This window comes from Anoplopoma fimbria, chromosome 14, assembly GCF_027596085.1.
Source record: "Anoplopoma fimbria isolate UVic2021 breed Golden Eagle Sablefish chromosome 14, Afim_UVic_2022, whole genome shotgun sequence".
NCBI classification, from domain to species: Eukaryota; Metazoa; Chordata; class Actinopteri; order Perciformes; family Anoplopomatidae; genus Anoplopoma; species Anoplopoma fimbria.
The window spans coordinates 2,891,830-2,910,831 of record NC_072462.1 but is presented as its reverse complement, the minus strand read 5'-3'; the positions used below and the strand labels follow the sequence as shown (position 1 = coordinate 2,910,831).

Here is a 19,002-nt window from a genome sequence, read left to right as displayed (position 1 = left end):
ATGAGATGTCAGTGCGGAGATGAGCCAGCCAGAAGTAGAAAAAAGTGGCAGAACTGTGGATATTAACAATAGCATATTCATTCCTCTACGTCTTCCAAACATGAGGTCCAACCAATGCCTGCCCATGAAATTTCCAATACCACAGCAGTTGGACCGGACTGATCATCAGGAATGAACGCTATTTATCTTCACACAGAAGGAAACGAGTGTAAACAATAAATTTAACCCAGGACTACAACTAAGTACAAGGTTAAACTAAAAAAAAGCAAACCTCAGTAATACTTCACCTCAAACTGAAAGAATATTAAGCATTGAGTTACATAGAAGGCCGTTGTTATCGAACCTCCTGGTTGAAATATTTCCATTTATGGTCGAGGTGAATTTATTCCATATTGTGAGACATTATTAGTATAATATTGAGTTTTGGTGAGATATAATGTGGTTTGGTTTCAAATGTGGATGCTAATGCCAACCAGTCATAGAATATGCAGTGGTATTAATAAAATAATGTTTTATTATTACATTTGATCATTATGGTTTTAGGTCCACCACTTTGGGGCAGACTGAAATATCTTAACAACAATTGAATGGATTGTCATAAAATTTGGTACAAATATTCATGATTCCCAGAGGATAAAACCTAATGACTCTGGTAATTATCCAGTGAAATGTCTGCTTTAAAACATTCATTGTTACCAGAGGATGGACCCTAATTACATCCTCCTCTCCTCTGCTCTTAATAAATAGTTATTTATGGCATTAGGCCGACACGGATTTTTGTGGCGTCTTCATTGAAGTCCTTGTGCCTCAATTCAACTATTACTTCCAGATATTTACCACTCTTAGGAGTTACATTAGTAAATACTTAACCCAAGAAATGGGACGAAATGAAAATGTAATGTTCCAATTTTCCTTGCTAAAATAATTGCGATTCTCTATTTTTTATTTCCATCATTATTAAAATGTGCTTAGAACAGAAAATGGCACTAAAACATACTGGAATCCACCTACATTTGGTTAAGAAACCTATAAAATTATAATAATATAAATATTAGTAATAATATGATTGCATCACAGATAGGACACACATCTTCTTCTGGTGAAAAACAACAACAAAAAAATGTATTAGTAATTATAAATCATAAGGTCCCTCTTTATAAATAAAGGATTAAAAAAGAAATAGAAAATAGCCAAACTGTGTGTTTCCTTTCTCTTGTGTGATAATTCCTGTATTTAAAAAAAAACTTTAAGCAAGTTAGACCTCATTTTCAACTGAATCGTGTGAGGTTAATCACTATTATACTGATAATATAAATTTATCGTGACCAATTTATGGTGAATGCTTTTTATTGGGATCCGCAGTGAATCCCATGTCGTCGCATCGTCAGCATACTGGGTAGCTTTGGCTCAGTGGGGAGAGCTGACTTTAACATTTAGAGACGTTAGCATGGCTGCAGACTCTCTGTCTTAAGATAAGATAAGATAAGATAAGATAATACTAAGATATACTTTATTGTCTATAGGGAAATTTGTCATGGGCTCCAAACCACTGCATCATACCATTTTCTGCTTTCTAGAAAAGGGCAACACTTGAGGTTTTGGCCGAAGCACTGAACTAATCCTCAGGCAAAGTCAGACACATTTCACCCGGTTCAGACAGGATTCCTCACCCAATGACAATGGCCTTCAAAGACAGCACCCGAGGGCTCAGGCCAATCTTCTGCTCAGAGGGAACACTTTACATGATGGATGAAGATTCAGAAAAACCTAGATTACTTCCACAGTGTTAGTTAATCAACAGCTACCTCCAGAATACTAATCATTTCTGTGAGTTCAAAGGGCATACATTTGGAGCCATTATTCCTGCTGCTGTCCGGTACACAGTAGTATCTGAGGTATGTAACCTCAAAGCCCCAGGTGAAGAAAAGATCAAAGTGATTCAAAGCCAAGAAACAAGTGGATAGCTATCCGTCATTGGCCATCCAAATATCAAACATAGGCCACGGTTATTTGAAAGAAAGCTTTCCTCCATCATCATGTTTTTATCTTCACCTTCTGTCGTTTAAATTGATGAACCTTCTTTAAAAACTGACATTTGAAGCATCACTTTGTAAACACCAATTGAATTCCCCTCCAACAAACTCTGCCAATTTCTTGGCCCAACCAATATATTTTATAATGACCTTTAATGAAGTGCCTCATAATCCTGAAATCATAAATATCTAGAGACCAGCTTGCAATGGGATCACACCAGCAGCAATACTAAAATTGGGCGTAAAGTTGGGGGGGCTAATGGCGCTGAAATCCTTTTTTAAGTTAAAGAGAAAGTACGTCTTTTCTCCTCCGGGTGGTTCGCCATCTTTATTCTCCAACTTCCGGTTTTAAAACACCAAAACGATCCTCACAATAAAGACCTGGCCTGTTGTGCAGAAGTGAAATATACATATACACATATTTTAGTCTATAGGAGTAGTAGCTCTTAAATACAGGTTAACTGTTGATTTGGTCTAAACCGCAGCCCAAGATGGCGGCGCCGTTCCGCTCACTTAACGCTAACTGACGAGGCTAACCTTGACTGAGACGGTTGTGTGTAGCTTCTCGATCCGCTTTACATGCAGCAAAGAGGCAAAAAACACTTCATACACTTTATTTAGTTTAGCTACTGGCAATTTCAGCTTGAAAAACTAGGAAAAACTAGGTAATAACATGCTAATTAAAAAGGGGAGAACACTCTTTAACTCACAGTATCTTTGTTGAAAACTTAACGAACGCAGAGTCCAGAAATGTCAGAGGGTTAACACAAAATCCTCCAAAAATGAGAAAAAAAACAAATGTAAACTCCACATAGTTGCTTCTTTACATTCATTTTCTTTCCTTCCTCAATTATTTTAGACTTCTCTGTTGCTAGTTTCTATCAGGTTTCTATCTATATTCTCTTTCTATCTTTCCTCTCTGGCCAGTAAGCGGCGTGAATTTAAAGCAGAGTTGTAAAACGTATTTGTTGTCTTCACTGTGTTATTTTAATAACTTAAAGACAAGGACAACTCTATCAACTGACCTACACTTAGAAAAGGGACTTTGTTCTCTTTGGAGTGCAATTGATTGATGAACCTCTAGTACATTAATAAAATTGCTTGCAAGCAGATCATTCCGCCTTTACAGCCACTTTTTCATTGTAATGAGAGCGCAAAGAAAATGACATTAAGTATAACTAACACACTATAAAAATAGGATGACTTATTCCTCAATAAAACACATTGTTAAGCGCAGAACATAATTACAGTTACAAGCTCCTTAAAAGACTAGATCTTAAAGTGGGTTCACTATAACAGTGGGCCATCAAGGTTGCAGACAAACCTTCAATGTGACTCCTCATACAAAGACTCACCTTTTCCCTGTCGAGAGTGAAGGACATGTGGGATATAAACGGAGACAGAAGCAGCATTACAATGTAACTCAACAGAGTAATAACCCTGAGCCTTGTATCTTCCTCTACTGCCGCCATTATCATTTGTCCTTATTAGCTGGCTGTCATTTATTAGTCGTGGGCGGTGGGAGCAGAAGAGGCTGAATCACGACGTAATTCATTCTTGATGGATTTCATAATGTTCTGCAGAGAGAGTAGGGTCCTTAAGTATTCTGTACGTGGAGCACCATCTACCCGAATGGTTGACGCTCACACACACACACACACAAAAGAATCCGGCCTCATCCACAACCGAGCAGAAGCTCTTGGCTTTTCTCCATTGGCCTAAGTGATTGGCTATTGATTTTTTATACACTTAATCCATTTATCTGCTGTCGTTCTTGCTGACAGAGGACAGTATGGGAACAAATCCCTTAAAGGTGACCCGACTACCTGCTGAAATGCTACGCATACAGAACCTGAAGAGTTAAGGCGTCAGTATGCTTTGAAACTCCTTCATGTACTTTGACAAGAATGACCATATCATCTAGCGGTTGTCCACATGTGCAGAGGTATGAAAGTACTCTTATTACTTCAGCTTTACTTTTTATTACTTCACACATCTACCTCCATCCCTTTTTATGCTGTGTCTTAAAAGTGTCTTAAAGCTGCATTCTCTCTAGTGTCCATCAGGGGGCGACTCCTCTGGTTGTATAGAAGTCTATGAGAAAATGACTCTACTTCTCTCTTGATTTATTCCCTCAGTAAACATTGTAAACACGAGTTTATGGTCTCAATCTCTAGTTTCAAGTCTTCTTCAATACAGCATGATGTTCATTTAGTAAATGATGCTCCATTTAGAGTCAAATGGACCATAAAGCAGGGGATGCTTAAGGGCGGGGCTACACACTGATTGACAGGTTTCAATTTTGCAACGTCATTCAATGTGCCATTTTCTGTTGTGTCTGGGCTCTTAAGCGAGCTCACTAAGGAACTGTTTATAAATGCACAAAATATTTTTGTTCACAGCTGATAAAGAAAGTGCACCGCTCTTGACACTGGAGGAGAACAGCTTTAAAAAAGAGGGCTACGGTTGCACAGCTGAAGCGTTTCTCTTCACATCTTTGAAGGTGTGAAGGAAAAAAACACATCCTCCCGGTGTATGTGATGGGGTGGCTGCTGCCCTCTCCTCTGCAGCCAGTGCCCTTCGGGGGGCTTTGATCTCATCCACGGAAGTTCAATCTGGGCCTCAGCTGTGGGAAAAAGCAGCGGGGCTTAACAGGACGGAGCCCGAGCAGAGCCCAGTAGATAGCAGGTGCTGGAGCCGTGACCTTCCCATCCCCAGGCCAGCATTCCTTGCCTGTCAGATTCCCCCCCCCCCCCCCGAGTCCATGCATGCACCGTCTCCACCCACACCATCTGGAGCTGTTTGTCCCGGTGCACTGTGTTCAAACGTGAGAGTGTCCCAAAGCGCTTCAAGCACTCATCGACGACAACGCGGTACCATAGCGACTTTGATTAAGAATGATAAACGCTATGTTCGTCACTACGCTAATCCTCACACCTCCCAGCCGGAGAAATACAACAGACACTGTCTCTAGGTTAAGAGGCTATGATTTGTCCTCAGGATCACAGCCAAGAGTAATAACATATCTCTTTTTTGGGGGCCACCTGAGAGACCAAAAAGGTTTCCATGCACAAAAACTGTCGATATCTTGCACACCTTTGTTTTTGTCATGCAGCTTGTGGGGAATATTTAATGGCTGATAAGTGACAGCAATGGCTTCTCTCACTGTCAGTCTATTCCATTTGAAGTGCAGAATCCTGCGGAAGAGGAGAAATCTGTTCCCTATCCTCTCTACACCTCTTATCATAAGCAGCACTGTTGGAAATCACCTTGTCACTTATTCAGTTGAATACACATGGTACGTGTCAGGGAGATCTAATATTATCACCTCGACTAATAAAGTCAACACAGTGGAATAAGGGGATAGACAGTACTTTTCTGTAGTCTTCATTTTGTAGATGAAGAGAAGAGCCGAAGTGTCCAAAAACGGAGGAAGCTATCGTAGCTTATTAGCTATTGTTTTGTAAAAAAGTTTCACAAAAAGGGGGAAAGGTTTGCACACAGTTATGATGGTGAAAATGATAACACAAGTGCGTCTTTTGAATAAACGGTGTTAACTTATTGTCCCATTGGTGACCAGAGCTAAGTTAATGAGCTAACGAGTTTGCTAATCGGCCATTAGCTTGGAGATCTTCAGATTTCCCTCTTCAATAACTCTTTTCTTCTAAAGAAAAGGTGAACAAAAATGTCGGGGGACACCAACAGTAGAAAGCAAAATAATCTCTATTATGACTGACAAGCGCTAGCACGGCCAGCTAGCAGGTGCACCAACTAGCCCTTGGAGAAAAGTCACTATGTCAACCAGTTTTTGATGCTTTCCATTTATATCGTGAATGGAAAATCTGAGCTGGGAATAACGCCACACCTGAAATGACTGAATTTCAGGTTAGCCATTGTTAGCAATACGAGTTGATACAACCCATTACGCCGGTATTTGGTGCATACAAACACCGTAGCAACTTGACCACAGATAGAAGATGGACAGCACTGTATGATGACTAATGTAATGACACATAAGTAAGACGGAAGTGCTAATAAACAACATATCACTAGAACCGTTTTACTGTTAATGGGCAGAGCAGCCATCTTGGATTTTTAAGGTCATGGTTAGGTGGGGTTCTTCCGACTTTTTTGGGATGGAAATCCAACTCCAGGTGGTTTTCCAGTTGAAATTTTGGACGAGGAGCTCAGCATTACATACCATTATTTGGAAAACATATGCAGATTTATTTTACTGTACCACTTCGCGACCGAAAGTGCTGAAACCAATAATATACTTGAATTACTCAAACTGTGTGGATAAACATGAATAAAGCTGCCTGGGAACATGTGTTGTCTAGAACTCGATCATCTTGAGGCGCAGTATCCAGTGAACGGTTTACGTTTCTAAAAGAAAAACCTTTTATTTGTACCTTTAATCTACAACAGGCTATCGTCAGCGTATGTGCGCACATCTGTGCAAATGTTACGTGTGAAGGTCATCCGCCGATGAACTCCATCACCTTCCATTTCCTGCCTCTCCTCGTCGCCCTCAACTCTGCAGGTTCGGACTAATGTAATCACAGACGGTCCAGTGGTGGGAGACAGAAGCTGGGCCAGACGTACAGGTATTCTAAACTGGTTACAATAAACCAAACAGGCCATCCGTCTCCCGCTGTAATTGGACACCATGGATTAGAAGGAGACGGCGGCGTTTCCCAGCCAAGTGGGCTAGTTACTGTTTATTTGGAATTAATTACCAAGGAGAGTGGAAACCTCGCAGTTCCCAAAGACTGAATCCAGACACTTGAGGCCAGAATGAGAGAGCCGTACCAAAGCTATGGCAACAGAGCGGGGCCAGTTCAGAATGGTGTTTTCTCTTAGAACAGCTGACGTTTATTATGTTTGAATCTCAGATGATGATGCAGCCAGTGTGTCGGTGTTCGGTGGATGAGGACAAAAAGCTCTTTTTTTTTTACAAGACGTTGCCCTCCTTCTCCGGTTCCGTCACCTTAAACTCAGGCAGCGAATGAATGGAGCGTTTTTTGGTAACGGGTATCCTTGGTGTGATGCCATTAGCTGTTCTCACGCTGTGGGTGCTTTCCAAGAGTTGAGTGAAAGGACAAGAGAGCATATATCTCCTAAAGCCTGTGAGAACGGAGCATCCACCCTGGCACCAACACCTCTCTGTGTCGTGTGGAGCTTTATTCCCTCTTAACAGGGATTGCTGTGTGCATCACTACAAATGTTGTGCGGACATGTTTTTATGTGTTTTGACAAGCAGGGGGAAAATAATGAATCCACTAACACAGAGTCTCTTTAAAAGCTGCTCTTTTTATTGTATCTACTTTTTAAAAAAAAGAGAGGGGGGGGATTCTGGTGAAGGGCTGCATCACTGCATCTTTTTTTCACTATGCTAAAGTTCAGTTTGCATGCAGTGAAATAAATGTACAAGTGAGACAACGCAATAAATTAGCATATAATTTACATTTGAAAAAAAAAAAGGAAAAAATTTAGTAACAGTGTACCAACAATAATACTGAATATAAAATATACGCAACTAATCACATGATGCTTTTCATTTCTCTTGCACTTTAGGTACAGGTATAAGCAATGTGACATTCAAACATCCAAGTTCACAGCAATGAGTACCAGTTTGAGTGATTTCACTTCTCTTTTTTTTTTTTTTTATATCTGGAGGCCTCGTATCCCGCAGCCAGTAGATGAGTTAGTCCAAGCAGTTTGAATTCAAACGCTTCTCATAACTACTGTCTCTTCCCGACGGCCTCACTCAAGGTTTGGTAACCGATAAAAATCTGCTCGACATTGTTCATACTGAAGGTGGCTACAAAAAAGTAGCAGCAGCAAAATTAGAAATTAGTTGTTAACAGCTTCGATGAGATTCTTGCACACTCCTTAATTGTCTTTCCGGATTTCTCGGACTCCTTCTGTTAGGCTCCATAACGAGTGTGTGATGGAGACGTTCCCTTTCACAACCCCCCCCCCCCCACCCCCACTACACCAGCAGGAATGTCACCTGGGTAAGTCGGCTACATACCGAGCGTCCACTTTGTTTGCAGCACAAAATTCCCAGTGTGAGGTATAAACCGATACAAACGAAAAACAACAACATGACCAGCATTTAACCAACGGAGATATTGACAGGGATATTATTTCATATTGTTTGGAACCAGCCTCACTTTTTATGTACCCTGGAGGGTTGAATGGAAGCACACACTTGATAGCACCAGAAGCCTGGGAAGGCCGTAACCCTCGGAGCAGAGCAGGAGGAAAAGAAGAGGTAAACACAGCACTCCATGGAAATAAAAATAATAAAAATAAAAGAGGGGGAAAGCACCATTGGGTTGGCTGTTTTTTTTCTGTCATTTTTGCTGAAGGATGATGAGAGGAAAGGCTGGAGAAAGGGAGTCTGAAGCCTGAAAATGTGGTCTGGCAAAGTATTCATAATGACTGTGTATATTTAGCACTGGTCCCTTTATTTAAAGGAATAGTTAAAGACATTTTGGGGAATATGCTTACTCATTTTGTTGCTGAGAATTAGACGAGAAGTTTGACACCACTCTCAAGTTTGTACACTAAACATGAAACTACACCCAGGAGACGTTAGCTTAGCTTAGCATAAACACTGGAAACAGGGGGAAACACCTAGCCAATCTAAAAATCTCACAAATTAACTATCTTGTTTTTTTAATCCTTTCAAAAACGAAGCGTTAAACATTTCATTTTTTTTACGTTTTTGGACGTATTAAAGAAATTCAATATAACTTGTTTGAGGTTGATGTTTCTCACACTAGCTGTTTCCCCCTGTTTCCAGTCTTTATGCTAAGCTAAACCTGCTGGCTAAAGCTTCATATTTACAGAGCAGACGTTAGAGGTATCTTCCTGTCAAACTCTCAGCAAAAAAGCAAATGTAAACTATTCCTTTAACTCTTCTCAGCGCTCAAACAATTACTTTGCTTTCTTCTTAAAAACAAAAATATGACAACTTTTGATTAATAATCATCCAGCCTAAAAGATAAAGAAATAATGACTGCACTCTGATTCCAATGAACAAGCTGCTTAGTAGAATATGCTCCTTCAAAATGAATCCTTCAATCGTGAACTGTAAGCAAAGGCCAGTTTGGTGATAGTGTTTTTATGTGGCACCGTCTGACAAGCTCTTCATGTTACTTTGGACTAATGGCTGACACTGGGGTGAGCTTTTGTTCACGTGTTAGGAACTAAGGCACCCGTCTGGGGAAAAGAAAAAGCGCTTTAAAAATCCTGCTATAATCTGGTCCTGGATTAACATCATATATGATATACAAATCCTTACAGTATATAAGGGTTTAACGTATGTTACAGTATGTAATATTTTCATTCCAGCACAGAGACGTTGAATATGAGTTCAATCACATTACATTCCCTTCCATGACAGTAGGCTCCTATCTGACACCAACATGATCAGATGATAATATCTCAGCTCTGTTTTTGAATTGTACAATAAATATACAGTACACTGATGGGTTTTTTTCTCTGTTGGATCTGAGCGGTAAATTGGCAAAGTATTTACACGGAAAAAAGTGCACCGAAGCCAAAGGTCTGCCTGCCGACAGCACCATCACAGTCGACCCAAAGACGGGAGCCCGACACTTCCAACTCCCATCCCCCCCCCACGTCTTCTAGAGAGGAGTCCACCCCCTCCGTTTGTCCGTCTCCAGGGGTAACCTCCTCTGCCAGCGATGTGTCCAGCACTTTGGATTCATAAAAAAAAAAAAAAAAAAAAAAACACGAAAGGAAGACTAACAATGATATCGATAATTATTATTATAATAAAAATAACATCACCGACGAATAATCTTCCAAGTTCCACTTCACAGAAGTGACGAGTTAAAATCAGTCTGTGTCAGCGTCGGGGTGCTGAGCAGTGGTTTGGGTTCCACCACGATGGAGGGCAGGTGGTCCAGGTGTGATAAACAAGGAAACCCTTACTTCTGTCCCCCCCCCTCTCTGTCTTCCTTGTGTCCAGAGGGTTTCGGGGTTTTCTTTTCTCAGTCCGCCCTGTTTCCTTCCTCTCTCCTCTTCAGTGCTGCGTCAGCCTCCCTCCATCTTTCTTGCCGTTCCGTCTCTCTGTTTCGCTCTCCGAGGTGTCAGTGTCCCTGGCAGGTCTTGCAGCACATCTGTCTGAAGTACGCACGGCTGCAGAACTTGAACTTCAGCACCAGCGGGCAGTAGGCCACTTTGTTCACATCTTTGCACTCTGGAGAGAGAAAGAAAAGCACTGAGCATCATAGTACATTTCAGATAAGCTTTCCGAGAAAGTTTTTGTAATGCTTTATGTTTTTTTGCCAGGATTATGACTCTTTTTATGACCTGACCTGCTTCCAGCCTCATCTATTATCATTACACTTGAGTCACTTCTGGAGATGGAATTGGAGATTGGAAAAGCCCAGAAGGATTTCAAGATCCCTCAAACTCTTCTAACCCTCTAGTTGTCGCACAAAGTAAGGACTTTAAACCTGTTTCTTAAGTTGCAAATCTTTTTCTTTATTTAAAAATATTGAAAAAAAATTACTACTTTGTTACCAGTTATATTCGTGCAGGGGTTCTGCAGGGTTCACCATGTAAAATTCAATACTTTTTAAGATCTTTTTATTGCCACGTATGAAAGTATGAAAGTCAAGTTTTTAGTGTTAACAAGTCGGTCATTCTGCCCAGAGAATTGTTTTTTTTACTGCAGTTAACATTCGTCTGATGCAAGTTTAAAAAATGGACACAGGAATGCTTTACTGTTTTTTGTTTGTCGTGATTTCGTTGTGCATTTTGTTGTGCAAACCTAAGTTGCATAATGACAAACTATCTTGATTCCTTGAAACAAGTCTTTAAGGACTCTGGAACGACCTCCAGAGTTGTAGTAAGTGCTTTAAAACTACCTTCTTGACTTTTCAAACACCGCAGGGTATTTATTTTTCAGCTGAATCGGATGCTGATCGCTGTTCCTCCCAGAATACATGAGAGGAACAGACTGGGGTTATCCTGCTCTGGGAGGGCTGGTGCTTCTCCCTCAGGCCTCAACAGAATCAAACTCTACAACTATACTTGGACGCAGAGGCTGAAGTTGAGACAGATCTGGCCTCGTTCGCTAGCTGGGCTTCCTGCCATCACTACCATGCACACACACATACACGCATACACACAAACTGCTTGCTGGATGCCGGACAGGCAGTGCTCTAAATGCCTTATCACGATCAGAGTGTCTTCCCTTATTAGGCCTTGGCCCCTGCCTCTGCAGAGCCAAATGAAACGAGACGTTGCCTCACTGCCGTCCGTAAAGGAACAATTAGCCTACAGCTAATCCCATTAGCCGGCCTGTAAACGCTGCTCACGTTTTCCATTCAGGCTAATCGAAAGGCCCCTTCTCTATGCATCTGCACGGCCATCCATCATGTGTAAGTGTATATGGAGGGTTGAGCTGTTTCGCTTTGACCAGCGGCCAACCTCACTGGAAAGATTAATGTAGCTGGCAAAGTGTAGGGGAGTGTGTCATCCGAGCGTGTTTAGGTCATAGCAGAACAGTGAGGATGAAGATAGAGACAGTTTAGAACCTTTTGGAGCGGGGCTTTGTGTGAAAAGCAATGCACAGTGTAGTGCAGTAGGTATTCATGTTTGAAGGAGCCGCAGGTTTAAATAGAAACCTGCGTCCGTCTGGGCGACCACACAAAGAAAAGGCATTTTTTTTCACATTTTCTTTGTGATCAAAAAATAAGAGCCAGCGCTATCCTCTTCTTACCGTCGCCATTGGAGATGGGCGTGGCGTCGCACTTGCTCTCGCACTGCTGCATGGTGGTGGGTCGGAGGGACTCGGCGCAGTCGTTAGACGGCTGCCCGGTGTACGACAGACACTGCACCGTCCTCATCTGCTGGCCGAGGCCGCACTGGGCCGAACACTGCAACAGAAGAACACACCACACTTATCGTCTCTGCAGGGAGGTGGAGTTAAGTGGAGACAGGAGGAGCATCCTTCCTCTGTGACCCTGAATGCTGCAAGATTTTACTCCCTCATGCACGCAGACACACACTCAGCCATTCTGAGTAATCCCTGCACACACACACACACACACACACACACACACACACACACACACACACACACACACACACACACACACACACACACACACACACACACACACACGCGCTGCACGACTTGATCCAATCAACCAATCATCAGGACACGCAGGCAGCGAGCAGACAGTCACCTTCCCTTCTGTCTCGTTCTGCTTCCAAACTCGGAGGAATCGGTTCAACTGTTGCTTTACGAGGTTTCTTTTCATGTTTGCATGTGTAAGGAGAATAAAAGATGCCTCTTCTAATTCTTTTCAGACTAAGAGCTGCGCTTCAAACAGTGAGGGAGACGAGGGTGAATCATTTCAGATGAAATTATGAGGCAACATCTATTAAGTGCTGCTGGCAGAAAGGCCGTAACTAGAAAGTTCTGGAAGTCTTCTTGATGTGATTTCACATTCAGATCAAGTTATGACTCAAAGAAGTAACACGTTTTCTTTATGCACATTTTTAAAGTTCGTTTTCTTGTTCGTTGTGTGTCACAATCACTGCTGTTGCAACTTCTGACCGAGTTAATTAGTGGGCAAAAGTGGGCACGCTTCAATAAATACATTAAAAGCGTGCACCTGAACCTTTCACCACAGTTTGTAAAAATGATCCTGCAAATAAAGCTGCAGAAATGAGACAAAACTAGCAAAAACACAAAAGAGACAAATAAATGTGAAATTATCCATTAAAAAAACCTAATAAAAGACGAGTAGAAAGTGAGGTGGTGATCATTTACTTCGTGGGACATTTTTTTCTAATGAGTGGGTGCCATTTTCTTCTTTCTTTAATTAGAAGTGCATCCTCACTGAAGTATGAATGTCTACAATCTTCTGGGATTACTCCCAGTGCTGCAGTCTTATTTAGAATTCATGAGACATTGGAGTATTAAATATTAATGTGTCGTAATAAAAACAACTCAAAATATGCCTCCTTTAGCATTTGGCCGTACTGGCTTTATTTTTTTAATAGAAAAGAAACAAAACGTTAATGAAAATGGACTCTATGAACTGAGTGAGAAAACCTTTGTTGACACATGAAAGAGGTTTTTGTACTGAACCCAAATTGTGCACCTGACTCCTATAAACATGTGAGTTATAATAAAAAACTGAGACTGTTATATGGGTGGCCGTTAAAACTCCCTTAGCAGCAAAACTACAAAAACAAATGCAGCAGATGCCAACACACCTTTGGCCTCAAATGCCTCGTCATGATTACTGTCCAGGAGAAACCGCACACCTGTCAGCCGTCACTATGCGTGTGTGTCCGTGTACGAGCGGCTTTCTGTCACCTTCAATGATCCTCTCTGGCTGCTCTCAGATCAGTGAGCCCTCATGTCATCCCTTCCCAATTAGAGAGTCTTTATTAGGACCCGCTGCCGGCCATGACAGATGGCGTACGTCAATGCAGAGACTTAAGTGGGATTTGAACCGGTGACCTTTTGGCCTTGGGAGACCAGGAGCTCGGTAGCTGGCAACGATCTCCCCTTTCTGACGCTTTGAGGGAGCAGTGACGAAGAAGCTTGTAATTACAGCCAAAAAGAGTTTGCACACACATCTGCAGTGCATGAGAAAGTGCTGTGTAAGAGCGTACTCCAGCTGTCACTCTGCGAGGTATTACCCTCGGCTCGGCTCTTTGATGGAGCTCTCTGAGCTTATCAGTGCGCTCTGCTTTGTGTGTTGGCTCTCATCGAATTGTAAAAGTGTGTGATTGTTGTCTGCCAACGCACATGTGGCCGTTACGAGGCAGAGCCCTGACCTCAACTGCCTGGCTCTCAACCTTTGACCCATGACCTGAAACTGCACAGGGCTCAGACCATGACATCACCAGAGAGTGACCATTTTATAAACATCAGAGCACGCTGTTTAAAAATCCCACTTTCACACTGATTTACCCTGCAGAATAACACACACAGCTTTCTGTGACGCACGTTTCTTTGGCGTCCCCCTCACCAGCATGAGTCAGCTGAGTGTTTTTTTAAAGAGTTCGACAGCCTCGCTCAGCGCACTAAGTCATGTCAGGGTGAGCCCAGGAATGCTACTCCTCGGCCTTCCTCTAAGCCTTGTTCCTGGAAGCGATAGAGAGGCCTGGTCCGAGGCAGAGATAAACTTCAAACAGCCGGGAGGATATTACTGACGCTGATCAGCAACTCCAGGCTGGAGCACTTGGACTCGCACACACAAACAACCTCTATGCAGACACACACACACACACACATCACAGGCCTGCTTAGTGTGTCATCCAGGTGTAAATTATATTAACCATTCACCAACACATGGAATCTGTCTGAGCATCTTTTGTCTTTTAAACATCCAGGCTATCCTTTTAAAGGATTAACTAGCGTACTGTTGCTAAAATCATGCTTAAAGGAACAGTTCACCCCAAAATCAAAAAGACATATTCTTCTTCTTACATGTTGTGCTGTTTATCAGTCTAGATAGTTTTGGTGTGAGTTGCCAGGTGTTGGAGCTATCGACCCTTGAGACGTCTACCTTCTCTCCAATAAAATTGGACTAGATGTCATTCGGCTTGTGGTGATCAAAGCGCCAAAAAGGTAATAATCCACAGACCTTGTGGCGAGCAGTTTTATGTAGGAACTACTTTCTTTCTACTGAACTACAACTGCCGAAGTGCCTCAAGATTGCATTCTAGTTCATGAGAAGTCTAAGATGACCCTAACTTCACTTGATTTATTCCCTCAGTAAACATTGTAAACATGAGTTTATGGTCTCAATCTCTAGTTTCAAGTCTTCTTCAATACAGCATGATGTTCATTTAGTAAATGATGCTCCATTTAGAGTCAAACAGACCATAAAGCAGGGGATGCTTTAGGGCAGGGCTACACACTGATTGACAGGTCTCTACGTCACTCCTCCTCAGTCCAAATATGGTCACTTTTGGTTATTGGTTGCAGGAAACCAAGAGGTTGAGGTCATGACTACTGTGTCCCCTTCTTATATACAGTCTGTGGTATAGATGCACAATTCCCTCAGTGCTACTGGCATGTGTAGTAAAAGGAAAATGTTTCCTACATGAAACTGCTCACCACAAGGTGTGTGGATTATTTTAAGAAACCCTTTGAGCATCACGCCATGTGTCATCTAGTCCCATTATATTAGAGAGAAGGTAGACATTACCAGGTAACTCACACCAAAACAATCTAGATCAATATCAATAAATAGTATTACTAAGAGGATAATATTAGAGATTTTTGGTCGTGGTCCTACCTGTCCCCATTCACCAGGGATCCAGCGAGGAGGTGGACAGCGCCCCAAGCTGCAGCGGATTCGGACCGGGGGTTTGTTGTGGCTCGGGCAGTGGGCGGGCGGGAAGGTCTTGGCGAGGTCGCTGCTCTTGCACAAGGCGATGCGGTGCTTGAAGCCGGGGCCACATTTAGGTGTGCACTACGGACGGAGGAGAAGGTGTCAGAAAAAACGACTTAATGGCACGACGAGCCAAAAATAGTTATGGAATATTATCTTACCTCAGACCAATCCAGGGTGACCCACTTTGGCGGGCAGGACTGGTTGTTGCAGGACTCTCGTTCGATTGGTCGGTGAGTCAGACAGTGGGTGTCCTCCAGCGTCTCCTCCTCAGCGGGGCCGATCTTCCTGATGCACAGGACGGTCCTCGTCCTCATCCCGCCGTCACATGTCTTGCCACACTCTGACCAGTCGCCAATGAACCACCTGGAGGAGGAGACATGAATCTTGAACTTAGAGAAGATGAGGTTTGCTTTGCGTGGGACTAATGACAAATGTTTTATGGGTGGAGGTCTTTCATCACATACTTGGTCCACCAGTTGTGAATGTTTTTACCTTTATTTATCCGAAATTCTGTAAAAATGGTGACTTTGTAACCACAAGTTTCGTTAGTGTTGTCTATCTTAATATTCCTTGGTTGTTTTCTGTGAATTTAATTAATTAATTAATTCTATTCACCTTTTTTTTGTTGCAAATAGGGATTATTTTCGTTATCATAATATATTTAATTTGTAGTTTGTAATTTGGGGAATAAATGAACAGTAGAACCAAAACTAACAGTGTTGTTACTCTGTGTACCAGTGTGTTATACTCCCTGTGGTTACTTCATTACAAGAAGGCTTTGATAATGTCAGAGCGTAAAATCACATTATGGTTCTGTAATGTGTGACTTTATTAAAGTGGGATTACCAAATGACGCAGGGCATCAAACCTCAGTAACTTTTTGGTACCAACTGAAATACATCCACTATCAAAAAATGTCAAGGGTCAAATAAATAATCTTATTTACTTCTTCTTTGAACAGACAGTTGCAGGTTTAAAGGGGACACATTGTGGACTAAAACTACGAAGGATAAAAATGTCAAAAACGAGTAAGCATCATGACTAAATCTTAAGATAAAGTTGCTGCCAAAATGAAAACTGAATCAGACAGACAGTATAAGAAAAAGAAGAAAGAAAGAAGCAAAATAATTAAGAACCTGAACTTTGACCTTTTTTGTTGTATGAAATAAAAACACGGTTTTCTCGAGAAACAAACGATATAATAGTAAGGTTCTAAGAAAAAATACTATTTTGACCTTTGGGTGCCCCTGAAAGCCACAATGTTAACGTTTTATCAATTAGATTGTGGTAACTTGATTAATAACTACAAATATGTTGGTAATACACACCACCAATGTACAATATAAACTGAAAAGGTTTCTCAAAATCAGTCAGTTTTTTCCCTGGTGGTCTTTAGGGAAGTACTCATATTCACTTTCTTCAAAGACTTAGATGAGAAGCTCGATACCACTCTCATGTCTGTGCTTTCATTATAGAGCAGGAGCCAGGATAATGTTGGCTTAGCTTAGCATACAGACTGGAAGCAGGGGGAAACAGATTCCAAAGATGAAAAAAGATCCACCTAGCAGACCCTCTAAAGCTCACAAACACATCTCATTAGTTAAATCTGTACACAAACAGTTTTGTAAAACATTTTAGTATCCATTAAAACCTGAATGATGGCGATAAACCAAACGCTAACCACCGTGTTGCCACGCCATGCCGCTGAGCTGTTTGGCCTCCAGAAAATTAGACCCAGACATATTCAACCTTCTGTCAACACACTTCAGAATTAATATCATAAAACTGCCCAGACAACGGCCCTCCAAACGCGTCCAGCCGGTGAGATATTACATCATCTGAAGGAATGTATACAGCATTAACGACGTGTTCAAACATCTGTGCTAGCTTTCATTACTGGAGCCCATAAAACCCTGACTATTCTAAAACAATCGTGTTTACCCGGCCCTCTATTAGTCGGCCTGTCCCGAGGCTAATGTCACGTGTGCACTGTAACTCAATACACACACACACGCGCTCTGCAGCAGCCTTCAAGTACTAATCAAAATAAATGAGATAGCACATGTCTGCGTCCACCGAATACAGATGTGAAAATAAATAACCTGAGACTGTAGTCTGAATGTATGGAAGCACATTACCACTTATGCAGTAGATTTAAGATACTATCAGTTTTTTTGGCTGAAGGACACCAGAACTCGCTCTCATACACAAATGAAACTAATTAACCCGATGCATTCAATCCCTCTTTTTCCAGCATCTGGCTTCATGTTTCCAGCTACAGTTTTTTGAGTTTACAGACATTTGGCCCCCAAACACAAGTTCATATTCCACCTGTATACGCGTGTATGGGATCGGCACCGCGGCCAAAACAATCAAACACAGGTGGTCATTTTTAGGGCTCTAATTGTTGGCGAGAGGCAAACACTTAAAATAGTTAACATATGAAGTTATAAATCACGGCCATTTTATTTTTATTATCCTGTTCCAAACACATTTCAGAAAGTAGGGCTCATTGGAGGCGAATTAATATCCCTTTAATATCTCATTTTTATGGAGGGTTTTTCTTTTTGAAAACATTAACTTAAAGGAATATTTTCATATTAACAATGGATGAAATGTCTATGTGAAATGCGAAAGGTGAAGCAAACCTACGAGGAATTATCACCTGACACAGTTCTCCTCAGCTTTATGGATTTTAGCATTTAAGCTAATTATTTAGTTTACACAGCGTGCAACTTTGCTGTTTTGGTTCAGTCTCAATGTTGTCGTCAGTGTTCTTTCTAGATGCTTACTGCCCTGCACCAAACAGGAGATGAATTTAAAGACTAGCTGGTTAATATAGTGGAGCATTTAGCAGCGCAAAAGAGACAAATATTTCCCTCAGGAGGTGGTGGAGACCCAAAATGGAGCTAAAAGAGAGAGAATGGTGGCCTTACAGTCATCAGGTGGAGACGAACACGACTCCAAATAAATGATAATGATGCTCTGTATGTTTTTATGATGATATATCAATGGGGGAAAACTACTTCCAAGACCAGTTGCTCCTCCCACTGTGCAACTCTGTGGCAATGTGTAAAAAGGAAACTGTTTGCTAAAACTTTTATCATGATAGTATAATTCAATTCAATTCAATTCAGTTTATTTTGTATAGCCCAGAATCACAAATTACAAATTTGCCTCAGAGGGCTTTACAATCTGTACACATGCGACATCCTCACAACTTCTAAGACGAGCTGTTCCTCCTACTGTGCGACTCAAAGGCAATGTGTAACGAGGCAACTTTTTGTAACATGTTTATCTTAAATGTTGAGAATATGTTGCGTTAAAAGCATGTTTCAGCTGCCCCCTAGAAGCCAACAAAATCAGTTAATACATGTTTTAGATGATGGTAAATACTCTAGGAAAGCACTTTTGATACTTTCCATGTCAAAGAAAGTTTAGAAAACTAGTTTTCAAATACAAAAGTACTGAACTAAGTTTAAACTTAGCTGGAGAGCAGAACTTGAGGAAAAAATTGAAAAAAAAAAAGTGATTCATTTATAAAGAATAATTGT

General features: G+C 41.5%; 1 protein-coding gene across 1 annotated transcript in view; it reads right to left on the bottom strand.

Moving 5' to 3' along the window:
• Positions 1-9,876: 9,876 nt before the first annotated feature.
• Positions 9,877-19,002, bottom strand: part of adamts6 (ADAM metallopeptidase with thrombospondin type 1 motif, 6) — a 52,644-nt gene continuing 43,518 nt past the window's right edge. The window contains exons 21-24 of the mRNA XM_054612671.1: positions 15,607-15,811; positions 15,350-15,526; positions 11,803-11,959; positions 9,877-10,272 (exon numbers count right to left, since the gene is read on the bottom strand). Coding sequence (XP_054468646.1) covers positions 10,163-10,272; positions 11,803-11,959; positions 15,350-15,526; positions 15,607-15,811 — 649 coding nt within the window. The 3' untranslated portion in view covers positions 9,877-10,162. The remainder of the gene's footprint in view (positions 10,273-11,802; positions 11,960-15,349; positions 15,527-15,606; positions 15,812-19,002) is intronic.